General features: G+C 40.2%; 1 protein-coding gene across 5 annotated transcripts in view; it reads right to left on the bottom strand.

The window, feature by feature from the left end:
* NKAIN3 (sodium/potassium transporting ATPase interacting 3) overlaps window positions 1-23,522 on the bottom strand; it is a 353,633-nt gene that overhangs the window by 74,883 nt on the left and 255,228 nt on the right. For all 5 annotated transcript variants that reach the window (XR_008974503.1, XM_057426133.1, XM_057426132.1 and 2 more), the window contains one exon: window positions 11,977-12,174. Coding sequence is in view for 4 of the 5 variants with exons in the window: in XM_057426133.1 (XP_057282116.1) it covers window positions 11,977-12,174 (198 nt within the window). In the remaining variant the exon portion in view is untranslated. The remainder of the gene's footprint in view (window positions 1-11,976; window positions 12,175-23,522) is intronic.

Raw genomic sequence — 23,522 nt, 5'->3', positions numbered from 1 at the left:
CACACTATTTATTGTAATGAGTGCCCAGGTTCAATAATGCTGCTAGAAAATACATGAAAGTCCTGGAAACTGCAAAGTCTAGGCAATCTTCTCCTTATTCATTGTTTCCTATATAAATTCGTTATCAATGAGCACCTAGGGGCTTATTTTTCACTTGCATCAGCTTTACAACTGCGTATTTCCATTTATTTCACCAGAATTATTTCTGGTGAAAATGGTGGTGTCTTTTAGTGGTGTTAGTTTACAACATTTTAATAAAAATAAATGACTCCCCTATGAAAAAGAAAAATCGCTATTTGGCTACTTTCAAGTGGCATCTCTAGACTGAAGCTAACAAACCAAAGGAGAAAACACCAGTGATTATAAAATATTCTCAGCATGGAGGTAGGAGCATCTGCCGATCTAACACCATGAAAAAAGCCAAGTGCCTGGGATATTTTTATGTTGTTTATGCTTTTTGTCTACAGGCTTCCCATGGCATCCCATCTCCATTGTCTATGAACAAAATCCACAAATCAGTGAAATAAGAAGAATTTCCAAAAGGCTTAAAGCTGAAAGCAAACACCAAACTCTTTCAGGCACTCTATTACACGAGTAAATTGGACATCCCCCCATACATGGTATAGAAGCTATAGTACTGTTGCAGTACATTAAATTACGCACTAACAGGGCACCTGGCACCCTTATTTGTTAGATACATGACTCCCTGTGAGAGTGAATATTTGATAAACAACTAGCTACCAGGCAACTGGACTTCCTGCTTCCCAGGCTCCATTTCTCTATCACTCTATACATGCTACACTCTCCCCTGTGCACACTGTGCATCCTGTATGCAGGAGGAAAAATGAACTGTCTAGCAAGAGCTGGAGTAAACCATCTTTCCAAACCAAGGGGCTTTGGGTTGGGTATAATGAAGAAACTCTTCACTATGACAGTGGTGATAAATTGGAAGAGGCTGCCCAAGGAAGTTGTGGCTGCCCCATCACTGGCAGTGTTCAAGGCCAGGTTGAATGGGGCTTTGAGCAACCTGGTCTAGTGGAAAATGTTCCTGCGTATGGCAGGTGGGTTGGAACTAGACAATCTTTCAGGTGCTTTCTAACCCATAATTCTATGATTCTATGAGGCAGATATGGTCCATGTTACCAGTGAATAACATGATGGCACAGGTAACAAGACTTTCATTATTGAGGAGTGAAATGTGTTTTTATGTGAGGCTGTGCTTTGGGTCCACAAATGAATTAAATGTGGCTTCCAGCGCTCTCTAAAAATAACAAATGGAACACAGAAAATTTTCTTTTACAGTTTGGTTTTGGTCAACAATCACTTTGATGGTTCATTTTCTGCTCTCATGGACACTAAACTCACTGACATTGAGAAAATGACATCCAGAAGTTTCAAATGTCTGCTGCATTTGGCTGATGCCCATGTAGGTTTAGTTTTCTATGTTGATCTTTATATATTAACTATTTATTTGAATCTGTGTATAACTACAAGTGTGAGTGTATCAGGTGCATTGTAAGTTAATGAAAAAGTAAAAATAAACTAGTTACAAAATGGAAATGATCATATTCTTTTAAGAGGCTGTTTAAATATCTGCCACCTTTTACTGTTATTCCAATGATTATCAGTTAATCTACATGGCAGGGATTTACATAGGAGGAAATGGAAAGTTAATCTAGAAAGGTTCCACATCACTAGGAATGAATTCTTGAAAAATCTTTACCTGTATCAGAGATCTAGCAGATGTTTTCCACAACATCTGATTTATTCAATTATTATTTTCATTCAGACTAACATCAGAATTGCAGAGCAACACCATTATTCATCATTTTTGTCCTTCTGTGTGGACAATTGTTTCAGCTGAAGCTTTCTACATATTCTACAAGGGTGAGAAGATATTAAATTTGCTTTTCAGACTTCTACTTAAAGGTGATTTTGTTCTGTCAGAATAGTTATTGACAGGAGACAAAAACTTACAAGCTGAAAGTAATTCACATCATTCTCCCTTTCAAGACCACTAGCAATCTTACCTGTTCAAATCATAATCAAACCACAGCAAAGAATTGCCTCAAGCATCCATTTCACTCGATCTCTATCTATTCTGAATCTTCAGAGAACACAAAAATCCTTATATATACGTATTCCTAGCCACAATCTCAACCCCCATCCTTCTCACCTGTGTTTGTCAGTCTTCCTTCCATGACATGAGACTAATTTCTTTTGTTCTGTAAAAGTGTATTAAAAGTGCTTTCTCCCTTAGGCAAGCCTGATAACCACTGAAAAAACAAATTCAAACAGAAAAAAAGGAAAATTTATGAGGAAACTTTATGTAATTACTACTGGAATATTGTCACTTCTTAGGTACTTATCAACAAGCATCTTGACTGTACTCATATATAAACTTTTTATTAGTTTCTCTTGTTGTACTGCAGTGTCACCCATACTCTGCTACCTGTGTGAATGAGTCTCATGGGCTATTAGTCCCCCCTTTCCTTCCTCCCCATGCAGCTATGAAAACTTAATCTGTGAATGAAGACTGTTGTGGCAGCCACCTCCTGTGGCAAGCAGCGAAGTAGCAAAAGAGTAACTCTGGCATCACTACTGCAACTCAGTGCCTTTCCCCACATGCTTTGTCAAGAGGATTTTGCATGAACTAGAATGTTTCCATGCCCAGTCTCTTTCATGGGAAAGCTGGTAGGAGCTCAGTGGTTATATGTAGCCAAGGGGTGGATCATCCATGTAACAAGTCCACCCTGCACCCTGTCCAAAACAGTCACTTATGCTGGTGCTAGGGGAGCACACCCTGTGCTGGGACTTGTATCAGTCGGTTGGATTCCCTGCCCTGCTTTGAAGAAATATAAAGGAAAGAGTTACAAGAAGTTTATCAGCAGTTATCACAACTCTAGATAGTGAACAAAGAACTCTCAAAAGATAGACGTATCACACAATGTGGGCCCGAAGCGTTAGCTAGGAAAGCTATAAAGGCAGGATTTGCAGAACATAAGCCTCTGGATTGCAATCTTCCTAAATCAAAATGCATTTTCCTAGAAAACCTTGTCTGTCTTTCTGTGAAGTTGTTCTGAGAGGAGCACATATGCACACTGACTTTCTTCCTTGGTGAAAACCAAATCATTCCCTCAAAGCTTGAGGAGTATGAGCTGTTTCACTGCTTGTTTAGTGAAATTCCTGCTCTGGCTTCTCTTATTTCCCTAGGACAAAACAGACAGTGTTGCAAACCATAGGGGACTGCAGTCAAGTGAAATGAAGAATTCTTTCAGCAGTCAGGTCACATTCAGGCAATAAATTTTAATGGAAGAGCAAGGCTGTGAATTCAGTGCATGATTAAAAGAAAAATGTCCTGTCAGTGGAAGCTCATACAGAGATGGGTTTTAATCAGTGAATATTTTTCCCCTGTATAAGAAAGTCTGGTCACATGGTTATCAACTACAATATGCAGGAGGAATCATCACGATGAGTATGAGTGAGCACAGTCCTGTTGCTGTTAGGATCAGAGACAGTAGCGTGATGCTTGCCTCTAATTTGTCTGCATCCTTTACGCTACGTGTGCAGATGTAGACTGTCCTGGGTTCAGCAGCAGCAGTCATTTTTCTCCTTCTTAGTAGCTGGTGCAGCGCTGTGGTTTTGACTTTAGCCTGAGAACAGCGCTGATAATACCGATGTTTTTAGTTATTGTTCAAATGTTTACTCTGACCAAGGACTTTTTGAGTCTCATGCTCTGCCAGGGATGTGGGGACACCTGACCCAGACTAGCCAAAGAGGTATTCCATACCACAGCACATCATGCCCACTATATAAACTGGGGGCAGTTACCTCGAAGACCCAGATCACTGCTCAGGTCGGGCTGGGTATCGGTTGGCGGGTGGTGAGCGGTTGTATTCTCTCCCCTTGTTATTTCGGTAGCAGTAGTGGTTTGTGTTATTCCTTGGTTACTGTACTGTTCTTATCTCAACCCCTGGGAGTTACATTCTTTCGATTCTCCTCCCCATCCCTCTGGGAGCAGGGGGAGGAAGAAATGGGGCGAGTGAGGGAGCAGCTGCGTGGTTCTGAGTTACCGGGTGGGCTTAAATCATGACAAAGATTAAGGAATCTTAGTATTCTTAGTAAATATATACTCTTGGTAAAATACCTTTTCATTACTTAAAAGCAGATCTGCAAGTAAAAATCAATTAGAATTGTGTTTTCTGAAAAAAAAAAAAAAAAGCCCCACCAAAGTCAAGCCTATTCAGCCACAGCTGTCGAACAGTTAGCCTAGAGAAGATTCCCTTCCTTGGTTGGTTTATCAACTTTCAAACTGGAGCTGATCTGCAGCACGCTGCTGGAGATGGGGCAGATCTGTTTGCACCGAATTGCAGGTTGGCAGAAAGGCATGAATTTGATTCCACCTTCAGAGGAAACTATCATGCACTGATTACCACAGAAGTTGCTGAAAGCTCAGGAGTGTCCCCAGAGGTTTGAAGACAAATATCCTTGGGACCACCATGCTCTGACTTCCTGAATTTTCAGGCTCCTTGGTGTCTCAGTAGCCCATCAAACAGTTTATGGCTACAGACAATGTAGTCAATAAAATATCCCTAAAATACAAAGGAAATACTGTTTTGATTTTTCTAAATGAAAAGCACTGGATTTCCTTGTTCTCTAAAAAAATATTGAAATTGCCAATCTTTGTTACACTTTCCACTTTCTCTTATAAATTTCCAGTTCCTAGCACAGCATTCAGCATTCTGCTCAGCTCTAAACATAGCATGTAAGCATACAAGTTTCCTGAGGCAGTTCAACATGTATTTACCTGTTCCACCACCTCTTCTGCTTATTTGCAGAGATGCTGCCTTGTATTGTGACCCCCAAGTTTTCTATGCATTGGGCTGCTACAGTTTCCTGTTCACTGTCAGTTCAGGTTAACTTGAAAATACTGGAAATGGATCTGAATTAAAGTATTTAACTGAGCATTACAGTAGCTCTGCCATAGGGGAGGTAATTTTGAGCAATAGTTGAAGGGCCAAAATATTGAGTATTTTCCAAGTCTTCCATTTATCTCATGTTTCTGCATATTTTGATTGAAATATTAATGAACTAAACCCAATCAAAATAGACAATCAACTTTTATATTTACTTTAAATATTTTTTGTGTAAATAAAAATATTTCATAATAGCTGCATGCAATTTCATTGTTTTTTTTGTACAATATTGAAAAAATGCCATAGTAATTTTTATGTAAAATGGAAAACAAATCCTTATCAAACACCTGCAAAATGTCTAGAACAATTTAGTTCTCATATTGATTAGTTGACAAGGTGAAGGCACTACTATCTGTATTGCTAGTGCTTAAACTGCTGTCCCCTATCTCCTCATCTTTAACCAGCTCTGCTGCTGAAGTTGCCTGTTTTTTCACAAATCCAACATAACACTCAATGAATAAATGAACATGCAAATAACTGTAATATAAGTGGTTTCAATTCCTTTTAAATGAGCTGCTTGAAAGAGCAGACTTCCCTGGAAAGGACAATTGAGATGGAAAAAAACACAGATTTTTCTTGATTCTGTCTCATACAGCTGGTTTATTTACCCAGACTGGTAATTAGACAAATATACTTGTGTATTTGACCACCTACACATGACCATGAGTAATGAGGTCTGATTAAATGAGAAAGCACAAGGCCATTCCTAGAACATAGGTGCAGATACAGTCTCTCACTAGTTTTTATTCTGTTTTTACGTACTTAACATGGAAAGCTTGATATTGCAAAGGTGAAGTGGACTGTATGCATCCCTGATCCAATGCCATAAACACTGGAGGAATTGCACAAGGTGTAGATTATGATACAAATACAATGAAACATCTATTACAAAGCGCTGGGAGTAATAACAAAGACCATAGGTTTGCACAAGCCTCTAGGCTCTCTGCAGTCTCTTCCAGGGACCGACAACTCCTCTGTAACATTGCCCAGGCTGAAAAAGTTCTTCTGATATTCAATAATCTTGTTATCATGCTAAACTTACTAATGAATCTGTAAGAAGTCAACAGCCTACCCTAACTAATTATTCACATGGGTAAGAGACAAGTGTTTATTATTGTGATGATGATGATGATGATGATATGATGATTATGAGGTGGAAGAAGAATAAGAATAGGCATATCTTTCATACCCTTTCTTTTGGAGTAATACTGAAGTTCAGCTCTGCAGACAATGCAAAGTTAGTTTGCCATGTCACTTGAGCAAATGTTGATTATGGAAAAGAAGACATTTTAACTGCTTCCTAAACCAAGAAGGTGAAAAGTTGCAAACAAAAATTCAAGAAAAGACAGACAGGGTAACTGTATTTTACTCATGTTCCATTCCTGTAGTCCTTAATGCTAAATTAACTCATGTTTTCCGATCACATGCTGATGTTGACCAATATTCTTAATCAATCACACGTCACTCAAGGAAATGGAAAGAGAGCAAGGAACCTTCCTGAGCACTGGTGTCAGCCCCTGAAGGGGTTTTCTTTGGAGAACAATATATATGTTGTGCTTCCTAGCATCCTTTTCTGACCAATTCTAAAAATAACAGGGCCCTAACTAATGGGAAAAAAAGGACTGCTGCAGCTCCCTGAGGGAATTACATTATATATTGATACCATTAGCCCTTTTGCTACATTTAAATGAATACAAACCAAACTGCAGCTCTGGCTGCCTGAGGGGAGGGGCAAAAGCTGCTTTGCAACCTCTTTTGGAACACCTTGTGGAGTTTTTCAAATGGCATACACAAAGCAATCTTAACATCAGGATAGAGGAAGAGCCATCTGAATTAGCCCCGAAAGCTCAGAAGTAAAAGCTTTGTCAATGATCTGAAATTAATTAAGCCACTTGAGCACTGTCCCTGATCTTAGTGGCTCTCTAGCTCAATAGCCATAATGTTTCCCTCAATTAATTATTTACACGAAATGCAAAACTTCCATTTTAATGTCTGATCTTCTAAATGTGGGTTTTAATTAAATTCTGTTTTTCTTTGACAAACAAAGCATTTAAGTCTACCAAATGTCATCATTAATTTTCATATTAAATAACCAATATTTGGCAGATTCTTTGAAGACAGCAGGGCAGAAATTCACAAAGTGAGGTAGTTGCTTGGGGTCAGGGTCAGTATGAGGTACTGACTGTGACAGATATTCAGAAATGTAATCAGATCACATTACTTATCATTTCCTTACGCAAGTGATGGTGTATGGGGAAAATAACATTGGAACTCTTAACAGTTTGGGCCCCAATGGTTTCTACAGCACCAAAGAACGTTTCAAAACAAACCCATGCTCCGCTACTTTTGATAGCATCTTCACACAACCATTTACATAAAAGACAAACCTTTCTTGCAGACCAGAGTAAGGCCAAATATAAATGAAATTATTGCCCACAATAAATAGAGAACATCTGAATCCTTGCAGACCTGTACCCCAAATTCAAGGTGTTTTCAGCTTTGTTTTCTGTCTGAACATCAAGAGAGAATGCATCCAAGAGTGAAAGGACATTCAAAAACAGCAAAGAAACTCAATCCTTATCCACCCAAAGTTTCAGCTCTATGCCCCATTCTTCATCTGAGGTGGCACAACAGTGGACGCAAGACAGACATGCTGCTTAATGCAGGGCTGGAGATGCTCACGCATTCCCTCATTAGGATGGTAGAAGACCTTAATAGGACAGAATGCCCCCGAACGGCATCTCATAAATGTCACTGTAACCACAAGATGTCATATGAAAACATCCCTTTCCCTACCATGTCAAAAATGTAGGGGATAAGTTTCTCCAGCAGGGATTTAAAAATTAACATGTTCTTCTGCACCCTTCTAGGTAAACAGATTATCTAACTGCTTCCTGCAAGCTCCTGCCTCAGCCTGCTCTGAGGAATGAATTGTGGCTGGACATTTGCCCACTCCCCTTCTACTGATGCAGCCGCATCAATAGGAGGGAATTCCTCTGCATGCCTGGGAGCGTTCCTGGCACTGGCACACTGTCGCCCATGCCGCTATGTGTGTGGGAGGTTGGCCTGCTCTAGCTACCACTCTCCGCACACAGTTCCCAGGCACAGTTTTGCGCAAGAGAATACTCCCATAGATTATTCCCACTGGGTAGCTTGAACCAACTAGGCTGGTTTTGGAGGCTGAGACCATCAGCAGAGATGTGAGCTGTTCTGACCCAGTTGGCTTCAGTACCCAGTTCCACTGGCATGCTTAATTTATGTGTATAGATGTAGACTATCTGTCTTGCAGGAGAATCATCCAGACTCATGGTCGCCACATTATCCAACTCCAAATTTGGCTTCCACAAGTGCTTTTTCCTACATTTGTGATATTACAGCTTCATTCTGTAAAAAGTAATACCTTTTTTCTGGCTATGTTTTGCACTTGGTAGTGTTACTGATAAGCTATTCTCCACTGATTTGTGCCTAACTTTACCTTAGGCAGATATGTTCACTGCTTTTCACTCCACAACGGAAAGGACGCAATACTCTTAATCATCCTATATTACACCTTTGCCTGACTTTATAGTGTAGTGAAAACCAGGCCACTCTGCAGGAGTGGGATTTTTTTTGTGATAAGTGTTGCTCATCTCTACGTCTTGGTGTCACCTACGGGTTTCTGTAATTGACACTTATAAGAGGCAACAGATGGACCTGTATTTGGTCAGCATCAACATGCTGAACAGTTCAAATGCTTTGTATGCTTCTAGGTTTAGAGATTTTTCTTACTTTTTTTTCACCCCTTCTAGGTTTTAGGTATGTCTCTTCTTTTCTGCAAATTTCATACCATTCTCTCATATTTCTCTTGATTTCACCTGAGTTGAAAGAAATGTTTAACACCTTCAACTTCCAGTCACTTCAAGGGCCACCCAGAATCAGGATGAGCAGCAAAGTGACTGTTTCATCAAGAAAAGATAGTTGTTTTTTTTTTAGAAACCACTATAAAGCAAATACAAAAAGAGCTTTACTGTGTCAGAATTAAAGAAACGGCTGTTGAGCCTGCTCCCTGAAGCAGGGTCCAATCTAGTCCCAGCTGCAGTAATCTGTGCATATAAAAAATTCCATGTCAGTTAAAAAAAAAAAAAAAAAAAGAGAAAAGTCACCTTTGAAAAATGGAGAACTGCTGCTAGCCAGTTATGTGTCTCCACAGGTATCCAATATTTACCCCTGGAGGGATTTCTTCTTACAGAGGCTCTAACTCCCTTCCAAATGGAAGTGCGCACCTTCCTGGTCATTTGGAGAAGGGTTAGCATGATAAAATGATTTGTTATACCAATAAAGTTTTTGTTACACTGTAAAATGGTTTGTTACGCCACCACTGCTACATAAAAATGTTATGAAAATTAAGTAGGTTGTAAGGTCCAAAAAGGAATAAGCTACTTTTAGGACTACCTACTAGGAAAAGGAAAAAGAAGGATCTACAATTCTTCAGTACTGTAAAAAGGCAAACTCAATGACCTTTTAACTAGCAACTGAAATTGGTACCCCAATTAGGAAAGCAGTTATGCATCCAAAATGAATGGGAACTTGCTCAGGCCAACAGTACTCAGGAAATGGGAGGAAACTGCAGCAAATTTGATCATCTAGGTGGTGACTTCTCTCCCGCGTGAGAAAAAATTAATTAATCCTAAATTACAGTTCAGAATGGGAACTGAAGTACAGACTCATGGTATGCTAATCATAGCATGCCACAGATGCGACAGCAAGATACTAACACTGGAAAGAAAAACCCTTACTTTGTGTATGTGATTTTAATTTTAACATTGTGTATTTCAGTCTAAAGCAATATCTGAAACTGGCAACTATTTAATTCACAGTCAAGCCTTACAAGTTCCTGGCACATTTTGAACTCGTTTCATGAATTGTAATGAATTGTATCCAGAATTTATTTATGATTGTTCCAGGCAATCATTTACTCCATAAGAAAGGGAAGGCCTGTTACATCTTATGCTTTGTAATTATTACATAGTTTTTATACTTTTCCACTTTCATGTTTCTTTCAGTTTGCATCTATTAACTGTTTTTATTCTATTATTTTAATACTAATATTTGTGTTCCTTCCATTTCGTAAATTTTGACCAGAATAGTACTGCACTGACAAATGCAGAGGAAAAAACTGTTCCTGATTCCAACTGAACTCTAAATTTGTTTCTAATCACAAAGAATCTAGAAAATTCTAAAAATTTCTAACACAAAACATATTTCCTTATAGAAACAGCCTTATGAAACAGAGGGAATGATGCTGTGTGACAAGAGAGGAAAAAGAACCTTCTTTGAATACCAGGCCCTCACTAGAGTAAGGAAGGTGCATTCAGTTGAGCTTTACAGATATAGTGTGCAAAATTCTTCTGCAAGGTCTGCTTTCACAGAAACGTTATAATGTATGGTGACATACACAGGGCTGGGCCTCAAGAAAATTTGACTTCACTGGAAAAGATCCTGTCTTTGCTGCCTGACTGAACAACAGTCAGGAGAAGGCTTATGTAGGTGTTTGTGATATCACTGATGCCTGAGAAGCTGACAGGAGCAGACACATAGCTTGTGCAGGTGCATGTGATGTCACTGGTCCACTAACCAAGTCTGCTAATTCAGACCTGGATTGTCAAGTGGAAGTTCATTAATCACTGATGTAAGATACAAATTGACCAAATTCTGAGTAAAAGCAGTGGCAAGGAAAGAGCACTCGGCATCTTACAAAAGGCATTTAGTAATGAAAAGAAGATACCTTGAACTTTCAGACTACTTCATTCAAGACAGTTGGACAGGATGACAGATACAGCCACATACACTAACTATTTTCTTTCAAAAGAGAGATGTCCTTATCTTGAAAAAAAAACCATATTAAAATGTGAAAGTAAATTTAAACTAATGAGTGAGATTTATCATGCAGATCCCTTCTACTTTGCTAGTGGAAGTATTTACCATGCAGTCATCAAAACAGTGTGAAGTACTAAATAGACCAGGAATACCCAGCCCTTTGGTTGTTCAGACCAGGTAGCTCACCTGACTAGTAGGTGTGGACTGCAGACTGCATCTCTTCTCACATTGTCTGACAAGAACTGATCACCATCATTAGGACAACAAACTATGAGCATTTATATTCTCAGAATAGGTCTGGGCATCTGGGGTGTATCAGACCTCTGTGCACCTATTTGGGATACGCCGTACTACATGCAACTTTGTATAGAAAGAGCTACCACTTCTAAAAGATCACATGCAGCTCACACCAAACAACTTTTAATCACAAGCAGAAGCAGCCATCAGACTAAGGAAAGACTGTGTCCAAGAATGGGCTGTTGCTCCCAAAGCAACTTATCCAGCCCAGCACTTTCCTGCACTGCAGGCATTTTGTAGTGAGTTCTTGTATTCGCAGTTTTTGACTGGTATTGCAACTCCAATCACGGAGGTGGAATATTCTGATAATGCAGAGCTTTCAGGAAAGAACAAACAACATGGTTAAATATAAATGGGTACTTTAATTTCTAATACTTCTCTGACCTTTTTCAAGAGTTACAACCATATCTCACTTTGGGAAGAAACACAGCCATATACGATGTAAAATATATGTACATTCAGGCCTGAATAAATATCATCATTGATTGTGAACTTCAGAAAGCTTTAACCAAATTAATCTTGAACTAATTTGCTCTCCTTTGCTGTATATGTCTCAATGAATGAGACCCAAGAACCTGAGTTAATTTTCACCTGTCCCATCAAAGGCCAGAATGGAGATTGTGGCTGCACAGAGCTTTGTGAGATAGGAGCAGTGCACATTTTAATAATGTGAATATCATTCTCTAGTTCAAAATTAGAGATATTTAAAAGATCAAAACCAACTAAAACTCTGTGCTGTCATCCATCACCTACTACATCCCTCTGTCAGGAGAAAGACACCAAACAGCAGCAGGCTGCATGTGAAAGGACTGCTGGAATCTGACTGCAAAAAGAAACTTGAACTTACAGAGAGGAGTATTTGGATAGCGCTGTGAATGACCTCTAGGTACTGGAAATCAATGATGCAGCCCGTCACGGAGACGTAGGAATAATCCTCCAGGATGCCAGGGGCAGAAGGACGCACCACCCTTCGTATGCAGCCCGGCCCGTGTTCCCGCCACCAAGAGCGGTGCATTGAGATGTTAAAGGTCATGAGATCAGTTTCCTAGGAGAAAGGGAAGGAAGAAGTGTGAAAACCTCTCAACTCCAAGGTAATTGTAAAAAGTGTGTGCAAAATTGCCAGCCATATGCCCACAAAATACCCCTGTTGCCCTTTGCATCTCTGAAAATCTGGCCTGTCAGTCTGTCTGTGGCTGTTTATTTTCATCCTGACCAAAGGGAGATTTGGTCCACATTCCAATTGCAGGAGTCCTGTTGTTTTCCTCTGTTAACTGTGCTTATTCTGGCCACACCTGAAAATTGACAGCTGAATTATATTCTGCCAGTCTTTGTTACTGCCAGTTAGCAGTAAGAAATCTGCTTTGCTGTTTTGGTCTCCATAACTTCTTTACCCTTAAAATGCAGATTTGCTGAAGCATTATTTACAGTTGATGAGGCATTTCTCTTTTGACTTTGCATGTCATTCCTTCATGTTGGTTCAGAACGTTTTCATCTGCAATATGAAAATAACTTTTAAAATCAGGAGCTGACAGACAATTCAGTTTAATGAAAATATAATTATAAATATAAGGTCTCAGGAAACAGCCAAGGCTTTCTCCATAAAACAATGCCAAAGATTGCACAGTGTTATCAAGTGTTTTTAAAAACTGTCAACTGTAAGAAATGTCATCTGTCAAGCAATACACACATACTTGATTCTCATTTTTTCAGTAAGTCTTTGTTGAGTAGGTATATGGATTTGCCATGCAGGTTAGTGTGTAGCAAATATGTCAAGGTAACACTTTATAACTGTTATCACAACTGTGGAAATGAATTGTGATGTTAGTGGCTCCAGTGTCAAATCTTTCTTTGCTCTCAAGGGATATTTCCTCTTTTAATTTTTTTTTTTCTCTTTAAGTTTTGATTATTATGCCCTGTTTCAGTGTTCGTGCTTGGTTAGTTCACACCAGTGGCACAGAAAAATGGTAAATTTGCATAGGGAAACAGCATGGTAAATGTTGCTGACACATTTAAAATGTAAGAATTAGTCATGTGGTCAGAACAAACATCTCTTAGAAATAAAATCATTTCTGGGATACACTTATGTTTGGTTCTTGGGGTGATTAAAATAAATTGCTTGACTTGATGGTCATGTTTAGAGATGCTTAACTAGACAGTCAGGTTCATATTTAAAGGCTGCTAGTCATGCAGAGAAGGAAACAACAACATTATAGTTAAATTCTTTGATTAAAACCAAAAGAGACGTCATGACCACACTTGTTGCCTTTTTTTTAAAAAAAAAAATATTATTATTCAGAAATTCTGGATAAGGCTGGGAGAACATCTTTCTATAATTACTTTTCACTGTGTCTATTATGTTCTGAGTCCTGGAAGCAGGTAAAAGTAGGTAATGATGGCCCAGCAAAGATCAGTTTCAGAAATGCAAACAAAACCATCTGGTGCATTAGCTTGACCTCTAAAACATTACTTCACAAAATGGCAGCCATAAGCTGTTTGAGCTGATAAATGTTAAGCTGCCAATCAATAGAAGAAAGCCTGACAAAAATCAATCCTTTTTTGTTGTTAGTGGCTGAAGCACACTCCTCTCTAACTTCTTGGAGGTTCTTAATCCATAAAATGAGTCAAATGTGCCAGGCATCAAAAATTAACCTGTATCTTCATAGTAATTTTCAGAAGTATAGAAAATTCAAAAGCTCTTTGCCTGGGTGTAGAGGTTTTAAATATCAGCACACTTTTGGGTGTGTTTCAGTATTTGTGAATTCAGAGCTTGGAAACACTGTGAATGGTGGAAAAGCTGCTGCCCAAGAGGCTTATTTGTAGTTGCATGTTTAACTAAAATTCAGAATTCTTTCAGAAAGTACAAGCAGATGCTCAAAAGTTTTTCAACAGAACATGCACTACCTTCCAGTGTACATCACAACTTCACAGTGTACAACACAAGCTATCATTAAGCAAATGTGTATAAAATGCTTAATCTTCAGCAGATGATGTAATGTAAACTGCATATTTCTTGTGAAAAGAATGCTGCTTCATAGCAAGAAACTCAGTTTCCTGCTCTGTACAAGAGACATCAAGTAGTCTCTTTGACAAATCCGGTTGGGATTCATTTAACAATTGAAATTTCAATCATGGATGTAAAGCTGCTGTCTTCTGAGCTTCAGACCCATTACATTTGTCTTGCCTTGTATTCCATACATCAGTGGGTAAACTATACTTCCTGAGCTGGTAACCTCTCAGACAGATTCCATAAACTAAGAGGAGGCAGAACACAGATACCAGGACTCCCAGGAAAATCATGTGGGACTTAGGGAAATTACTCTTTTCCCTTTTCAGTCAGCACTATAGCAATACTCCAGTCTGTGGTAAGAAGTTTGCTTCCGAGTGTAGGATCAGCCCAATAACCACCCTTCTATTGATGGAGAGTCCCACTTAACTGTCTAAAGTTTTTTAAGCTTTTAAACTATATATAGGATTTGTGTTGGCTGTCAGCCCAAGGATTAATTTTGATCATTATTGAAAATCATTGCTGCAGCAGGTATTTTCTTTTAGGTGCGATGTAATCCCTTTAAGTCTCAGTAATACTGTTTCTAAGTGCTTGGAGATAACATTTAATTTCATTATATCTACTTAAATTCTACATTTGTTTTCAAATGGACATTTTCTATTAGGCAGGGTTTTCAGCAACCTGTTCTAGTGAAAGATGACCGTGCCCATGACAGGGAGGTTAGAGTAGACAATCTTTGACGGTCCTTTCTGACCCAAACCATTCTATGATTTTATTATTCTATTTTTAGGTTGTGAATCTAGATACACTTTAACAGATAATAGCATAGACCGATTTATTGTAAAACTAAAGAGCAATAATAAGGATTGTGTTCCTTTTGTTTACTTCTGCATACTTTATATACAGTGCCTATACTAACAACACAAAAAATTAACGAGAAAGTAAGACTAACTAAAGTCACCGGGTGTAAAGTAAAAGGACACTAAAACTCCAGGAAAAAACCCTCAACACACCAAGACTGCCTTGTATAGCAAATAAATATTACACTGTGACATGATGATTATGCATTGTAGAAATATTTTTTTTTCACTGTATGTTTCTGCTTTATGACATGCTAGTTTGTATTTCTTTCATTGCTTCTTATTATCTGAAAAATACACTTTTAGGAAAATTGTAACAAAAGGCATTAGCACGTTGGGGGAGGATGGAGGAGAAGCACTTTTCCCTCCACGAGACAGCAGTCAACACCTGAAATTTTACAGAAAGGTGCAAGAGCACTAAGGCTTGACAAAGCATACTGTTAGATACCTTGACTTTATTTATTGTTGATTGTGTGGTATCTAGCCCTTCCTAGCACTTATTATTTTATTAATACATACTATAATGCTTATTATAAATAACCATTAATTAGGTTGAGGCAAAAAACTATTCACATCCCAAGAGTATCAAGGACACTCTAGATTTGTCTGACTATCCAGTTTCTGTTTTTACCGGTGAGAAGAAAAGATTTTTATTCAAACAACTTTTCAACAGGTAATAAAAAGATAATATGCACAATGCTAGGAAAATCCCAGCACATTTCCTTGTAATTCTCTACACCCAATTAGGTTCATAGTTAAGATGTAGTGGTGTTGACATGGATAAGGGACACACACATTCCTCTAGTATCTAATTTCAAGGAGACATTAATCCTCATTAGATACAAATGATATGTTCCAGTGTTAAGAAAACCTGCTCTAATTGTAGGAGTACTTTGAAGCATAAGCACCAGCTATTAGCCAAAGACCCTCATTAGCAGCATTATCTTAGTTTTCCACCCTGTTAGAAAGCCAGAAGGCAAGAAGTCAGCAAGAGAAGCATACTGCTGTACTCCTCATGCAGGGTTAGTATTAGTCACAAGAACAAGTCGTAAGAGCCAGCAAAGGGCTGCTTTTTGAAACTTGCTGCCCTTAAAAATGAGCTCTGATCTTTGACAATAATTAGGTCCGTGCTCAAATCCCAGCTTCATGGCTTATGACTCTTCCTTGGTCTACCTCCTTTTTGCGGCAGTCTGTCTGAGAAAAAAGCCCAGAGAGCTAACACACTACAACAGAAAAAAGCTCCAAGCCTAAAAGAAAAAATGGCATTAGAAAGTGTGATTGGATCAATGTGAGTCTTACTCATCGCTTGTCACAGGAAGTTCAGAATGAGCACAAAGATGTCATGACAGCCCAGAAAAGCTGTTGTGCTCCAATGGAGTCCTTGACATGTAATTAAGCTGAACACTTAGTCTGAAAATTGCTCTCACCTATTCCCTATGATGATCCAGAGGTAAGAAAGACAGGCCTGGAGTGATGGCAAACTGCAAGCACTGCTTCAGTGCCTCAAGTTTTAAATACTGGGAATAGGATGAGGGTTTGTGTGAAATCGAGGGTTTATGTGAAGTCAAGGGTTTGTGCAGATTGCTGTGTCCCTTACTCAGGCTGTATTTGATTTTGACTGAAATGAAGAATCGAGACAAGACTGAAATGTAACTGTAATAGTAAAAACCTAGAAACATCATTGGCAGGCCACATACAGCCACCAGCACAAATGCTGTGGGAAAACTTCTCATAGCAGAAAGCCAGGAAATGTAAAAGGCGGCTTGAAAAACTCTTGGTATATAAAAAAAAGTAAAATAAAAATGTGAAAGCATTCCAATTATGGGCCACAAAATATTCTGATCAAAAGTCTAATAAAACTGTGAACACATTTGAAAAAGGAGTTTATAATGTGAAGCAAATTTGAGTCTCAGCAAGAACATTTTAACCTTTTTCTTTCCTTTTGTTTTAAAATGATATTGCTGAGATCTCCATGGAGTTAAGCATACATTTGAAATACCACAAGATTAAAACTTGACACCACCATATCTTCCCTCAAAGACAAACTGGCTCAAATCACTATAGAAAGCTCTTCCCACACTATTTTGTCATATTTTATTTATTGATACTCAAAGCAGAAAGGATCAGACTCATGTGCCTCAGCACTGTATTCAGCGTCTAAGCATTCAACAAATACACTGGCTAAGAAAGCACATACCTATTGAGAAGAGTCTTGCAATGTTGATGGGGACTGAATTTCTACACTTAAAATGGATAGGTCTGGCCTGGCTTGATCATGCTAAAACTGTTCTTCTGTAGTCTTCTGTCTTTTGAACCATAGGCATCCCAATGTGACAAATACCACAGACTAACTCTTTCTTGTGGCTAGTTTGCCCAGGGTCAAATGGTGCAAGAGCAGTGAAAGCTATTTTATTGTTTGATATAAGGAAGAAGTTCTTTACTGTGAGGGTGGTGAGGCACTGGAATGTGCTGCCCAAGGAAGCTGAGAATGCTCCATCCCTGGCAGTGTTCAACGTCAGGTTGGAACGAGCTTTGGGTGACACGGCTTAGTGTGAGGTGTCCCTGCCCATGGCAGGGGGGCTGGAACTAGATGATCTTAAGGTCCTTTCCAACCCTAACTATTCTATGATTATATAAAAAAGCTACTGATTGTTGAAGAAAGATTCAAGTGCACTGGACAACACAGCATTTGCCTCCATGCTCTTCTGCAAGTTGTTCATGCTCCCAGTCCATCATCCACTGTCAGTGTTGGTAATGTTTTTAGTGACAGTCCAAGAAAGAAAGAAAAGGTAAACACAGCAGCTAATGTTGAGAACCTCATTTTTTAATGATTTCTCTGGAAAACTTCCCAGATTCCACATCTGCCCTGGCACAGCAGCCTGCACTTCAGAAAGCAAGTCTCACTGGAGGTGCAATGGGAACAGCTACATGTACTCACAGTGGGTAGGCTGCTTTCCCTCTCTTCATTTGAAATACTCTGCCTGCTACTTACACTTTAAACAAATTCGGCTAGTCAGTAAGAACAACAACAATATACTTGATGAAAGCCACAGGAAGGTCACCTTCCGGTTCCCAATATGCCAGTTGCAACACCAGGAGCTGAAAAGGTAGAGAACCTGTGACAGATTAAGATGCTTTCTTTTCACAGAATCCTTTTGTCTCAGTGTGATGTTTTTAGCTTGTGTCCTGTATTTCTGTCCATATTTGTGATATGGAAGCAATAGTTATGTTCAAAACACAAAAAGTGTACTGCCAGTACCAGGCATTAATATTTTGGATAATTTTTCTATAGTACAAATACCAGAATCAATTTCATAGAATCATAGAATGGTTTGGATTTTCATTTTCTGGAGAAGACCAAGGGAAAAATCTCCTTAAGTACATTAACTTTCTCCATATCCCTCATAACCAGGTCTTCTGTTTCCATCCAGAAAGGGCCTACAGTTTCCCTAGTCTTCCATTTATCACCAACATATCTATAGAAACTTTTCTTATTGCCCTTGATATCCCTGGAGAGATTTAATTCTGTCAGGGCTTTAGCTTTCCTAACCTGACCCCTAGCTGCTCTATTTCTCTGTATTCCTCCCACGGTACCTGTCATTGCTTCCAAACTCTGTAGGCTTCCTTTTTGTGTTTGAGTTTGTCAAGGAGGCCTCCTGGCAATTTTGCCTGACTTCCTCTTTGTTGGATTGCATCACTTCTGAGCTTGGATGATCTGATGCTTGAACACTGATCAGCTTTCTTGGGCTTCTCTTCCCTCCAGGGCTTTACCTGATGGTACTCTACCAAGCAGATCCCTTAAGAGGCCTAAGTCTGCTCTCTGAGGTCCAGAGTAGTTAAGCTTGTATGCAACTAATAGACACAGTTTGTGCCAAAAGCCCACATAATCCAGTATGAGGAACAGATGCAACGTAGCTTCTAGTCAACACAGGGATCATCTTTGTCATTATCCAAACAACTGTATCTTGTCCACAGTGGTTGTGAACAAAAAGAAACTATGGGGATAAAGGCTTGATTAAGAATACAATGTCACAATAACAGTACAGTTAATTTTAATAATTTCCTTAATTTCTGATGGGTTCTGTGCTCTGTCTCACCGTCCCAACTATACCGACACTATAACAACTTTTGCTATGTAAGGAGATAAATGTTATGCTGGAGATAGATGCAAGAGAGAGTGGGTCCTAAATTTAAGGTTCTGTACCAGACTACAATGACATTAAAAAGCACCATAAAAAGACTTAAAAACTTACTTGAATGTTAAAATTTCTGACAAGAAAAATAATTCCCTCTTTTGAGATTAACCAGAATGTTTCTACCTGCATCCGGGAGCACTTTTAAAGATTAATAGGCCAGTTTAAGCAACTGCTATTGTGTTCCCCGTTTTGCTTGCTCAGAGCAATGCAATTGCTCACAGTATTGCAAAATCTTGTTGTTTTATGGCAAGTCTGGTGGTTATGTTCAAGTCTGGTTATTTAAAGACTCCATTCCCAGGGACATGAGATTACAATAAGAAGTTAGGCTTATTACAAGAAACTGAGCTGAAGAGTAAAAGCTTCAAAAATCATGAGCCCCACTATACATACTTCCAGTCTGTGCTGTAATTTAGAATCATAGAATAGTTAGGGTTAGAAAGGACCTTAAGATCATCTAGTTCCAGCCCCCCTGCCATGGGCAGGGACACCTCACACTAAACAATGTCACCCAAGACTCTGTCCAACCTGACCTTTAATACTACCAGGGATGGAGCATTCACAACTTCCTTGGGCAACCTATTCTAGTGCCTCACCACCCTTACAGTAAAGAACTTCTTCCTTATATCCAATCTAAACTTCCCCTGTTTAAGTTTGAACCTGTTACCCCTTGTCCTATCACTACAGTCCCTAGTGAAGAGTCCCTCCCCAGCATCCTTATAGGCCGCCTTCAGATACTGGAAGGCTGCTATGAGGTCTCCACTCAGCCTTCTCTTCTCCAGGCTGAACAGCCCCAACTTTCTCAGCCTATCTTCATACAGGAGGTGCTCCAGTCCCCTGATCATCCTCATGACCCTTCTCTGGACTTGTTCCAACAGTTCCATGTCCTTTTTATGTTGAGGACACCAGAACTGTACACAATACTCCAAGTGAGGTCTCATGGGAGCAGAATAGAAAGGCAGGATCAATTTGCATTATTTGCTGCTTTTCTGAAAGCTGGGCTCCTGTAATATATAGATTCGTAGCACCTGTGTTACCAGCTCAGATCATGCCTATCCAGGGCATCATGTGCCATAGCCCCCACCTCAGATGATCATGGATACATTAAGGTGTAGGAAATGACCATTTTTTGTTTGTTTAAAGAGAGCAATCCGAGTGCACCCCAAAAGCTTAAAAGACAGAGGTCAGAAGGAATGCCCTATTTTATTAATATTTATTATATGATACTTTTGTTTCTGTATTTCTTGTCTGTGATATCAGCTCATCATATTTTTGCCAGTCCCACAGCCTTCTGGTACTGTTTGACAATGACCTGGGCTTTAGCAGAGCAATCTTTTAATCACAGACCTCGCCTGCATTCTGCTAGAGCAATGAGTCTCCAAAACGAATTTGATGCACATTGTTAAAAAAGCAGAGATGGTCCCTGCAGAAACTTTAAGGTCAAATGATGGAATGTGAAATCCTCCCTCTCCTAGCAGAATAAGTGAAGCACTGATGACTATGGAAAAGAGATCTGTTGTAGCAAAATTGTTAATATGATTTATTTAATTATTAATTTCAGACTGACTTGGCATTCATCCACATTTTAGGTTCCTTAAAACATTTTATGTATTTATGTAAATATATAAATATATGCATACTGTGTATACGGAAATTATGCATATTTATATTTACCTGTACAAATTAATAACCGAACAGTGCTTTCCTGAGAATAAACGTCAACCTGATGATAACTTCTTAATGTAAATGGTGGACGAATCAACTAGGAGAGGAGCGCTGCTGGATCTGGTACTCACCAACAAGGAGGGTCTGGTTGAAGTAGTGACGGTCAATGGCAGCCTCGGCTGCAGTGACCATGAGATGGTGGAATTTAGGATCTTGTGTAGGAGGAATAGAATACCTAGCAAGGCCACATTTCTGGATTTCCGAAGGGCCAACTTTGGCCTCTTCAATCAATTGCTAAGGGAAGTATCATGGCAAAGGGTGGTAAAGGGGCTCAAGATAGTTGGTCAGCATTCAAGAACCACTTCTTCAAAGCTCAGGATCAGAGTGTCCCAATGAGTAGGAAGTCAAGTAGGGGAGCCAGGAGACCAGTATGGTTAAACAAGGAACTGCTGGGCAAACTCTTATGGAAAAAGGGAATCTATGGATTATGGAAGGAGGGGCTGGCCACTTGGGAGGAATATAGGACAGCTGTTAGAGGATGTAGGGAAGCAATTAGGACAGCTAAGGCCTCCTTGGAACTTAATCTGTCAAGTCGGGTCAAGGACAATAGAAAGGGCTTCTTCAAGTACATAGCGAATAAAACTAACACAAGAAGCAGTATAGGCCCACTGCTGAACGAGGTGGGTGCCCTGGAGACAGAGGATATAAAGAAGGCAGCGGTGTTGAATGCCTTCTTTGCCTCTGTCTTTACTCCTGCAGACTCTCCCCAGGGGACCCAGATTCCTATAGCTCTGGAAGGAGTCAGGATAAAGGAGGAGTTTGCTTTGGTAGATGAGGATTGGGTTAGGGATCAGTTAAGTAATCTGGACATCTATAAATCAATGGGTCTGGATGGGATATACCCGCGGGTGCTGAGGGAGCTGGCAGAGGTCATTGCTGAGCCCCTCTCCATCATCTTTGTAAGTCGTGGGTGTCCTGGGTTCAGCAGTAGCAGTCATTTTTCTCCTCCTTGGTAGCTGGTGTAGTGCAGTGTTTTGACTTTCAGCTTGGGAACAGAGCTGATAGCGATGTTTTGGTTTGGCCAAGGACTTTGTGAGCCTCATGCTCTGCCAGGGAGGAGGGGAAGCCAGGAGGAAGCAGAGACAGGACAACTGACCCAAACTGACCAAAGAGGTATTCCATACCACAGCACGTCATGCCCGGGATGTAACTGGGAGTTAGCCGGAAGGGCTGGGGAGTCTGCAGGGTTGGAGGAGGTATGGGTCGGTGCTTGGTTGGGCTGAGGGGGGCAAGTTATCGGTCGGCTGGTGCTGAGGTGTTGTATTCTCTTCCCTTGTTATTTCCTTTATCATTATTATTATCGGTGGTAGCAGTAGTGATCTGTGTTATACCTTAGTTACTAAACTGTTCTTATCTCAACCCGTGGGAGTTGCATTCTTTTCGATTCTCCTCTCCGCCCCTCTGGGAGTAGGGGGGGGAAAGAAGGGGAGGGGTGAGTGAACGAGTTACCTGACTGGGTTTAAACCACGACAGTGGGAAACAGGTGAGGTGCCTGAGGATCGGAGGATGGCAAATGTCACGCCGGTCTATAAGAAGGGCAAGAAGGAGGACCCGGGTAATTATAGACTGGTCAGCCTTACCTCCATCCCTGGAAAGGTGATGAAACAACTTATTCTTGACACCATCTCTAGGCATATCAAGGATGAGGGGGTCATTAAGAGCAGCCAACATGGTTTTACCAAGGGGAAGTCATGTTTGACCAACCTTATAGCCTTCTATGAGCAAGTAACTAGGTGGATGGATGATGGTAGAGCAGTAGATGTGGTTTTTCTTGATTTCAGTAAGGCATTTGATACTGTCTCCCACAGCATCCTCATAGATAAGCTAAGAAAGTGTGGGCTTGATGATCAGGTAGTGAGGTGGATCAAGAACTGGTTGGAAGGAAGAAGGCAGAGAGTTGTGGTCAACGGGGCAGAATCTAGCTGGAGGTCTGTGACTAGTGGAGTCCCTCAGGATCGGTGCTGGGACCAGTGCTATTTAATATTTTCATCAATGACCTGGATGAGGGAACTGAGTGTACCCTCAGCAAGTTTGCTGATGATACTAAACTGGGAGGAGTGGCTGACACACCAGAAGGCTGTGTTGCCATTCAGCGAGACCTGGACAGGCTGGAGAGTTGGGTGGAGAGGAACTTGATGAAATTCAACAAGGGCAAGTGTAGAGTCCTGCATCTGGGGAAGAACAACCACATGTGCCAGTACAGGTTGGGGGCTGACCTGCTGGACAGTAGTTAAGGGGAAAGGGACCTGGGGGTCCTGGTGGATAGGAGGATGACCATGAGCCAGCAATGTGCCCTTGTGGCCAAGAAGGCCAATGGCATCCTAGGGTGCATTAGAAAGGGTGTGGGTAGTAGGTCAAGAGAGGTCCTCCTCCCCCTCTACTCTGCCTTGGTGAGGCCGCATCTGGATTATTGTGTCCAGTTCTGGCCCCACCGTTCAAGAAGGACAGGGAATTGCTTGAAAGAGTCCAGCGCAGGGCTACAAAGATGATTAAGGGAATAGAGCATCTCTCTTATGAGGAGAGGCTGAGGGAGCTGGGACTCTACCTTGGAGAAGAGAAGACTGAGGGGTGACCTCAGCAATGTTTACAAATATGTAAAGGGTGAGTGTCA

The sequence above is a fragment of the Pezoporus wallicus genome, unplaced genomic scaffold (genome assembly GCF_028554395.1).
Source record: "Pezoporus wallicus isolate ANWC-B61680 ecotype Strahan unplaced genomic scaffold, APGP_CSIRO_Pwel_v1 contig_4131, whole genome shotgun sequence".
Taxonomy (NCBI): domain Eukaryota; kingdom Metazoa; phylum Chordata; class Aves; order Psittaciformes; family Psittacidae; genus Pezoporus; species Pezoporus wallicus.
This window is presented reverse-complemented; position numbering and strand designations above follow the sequence as displayed.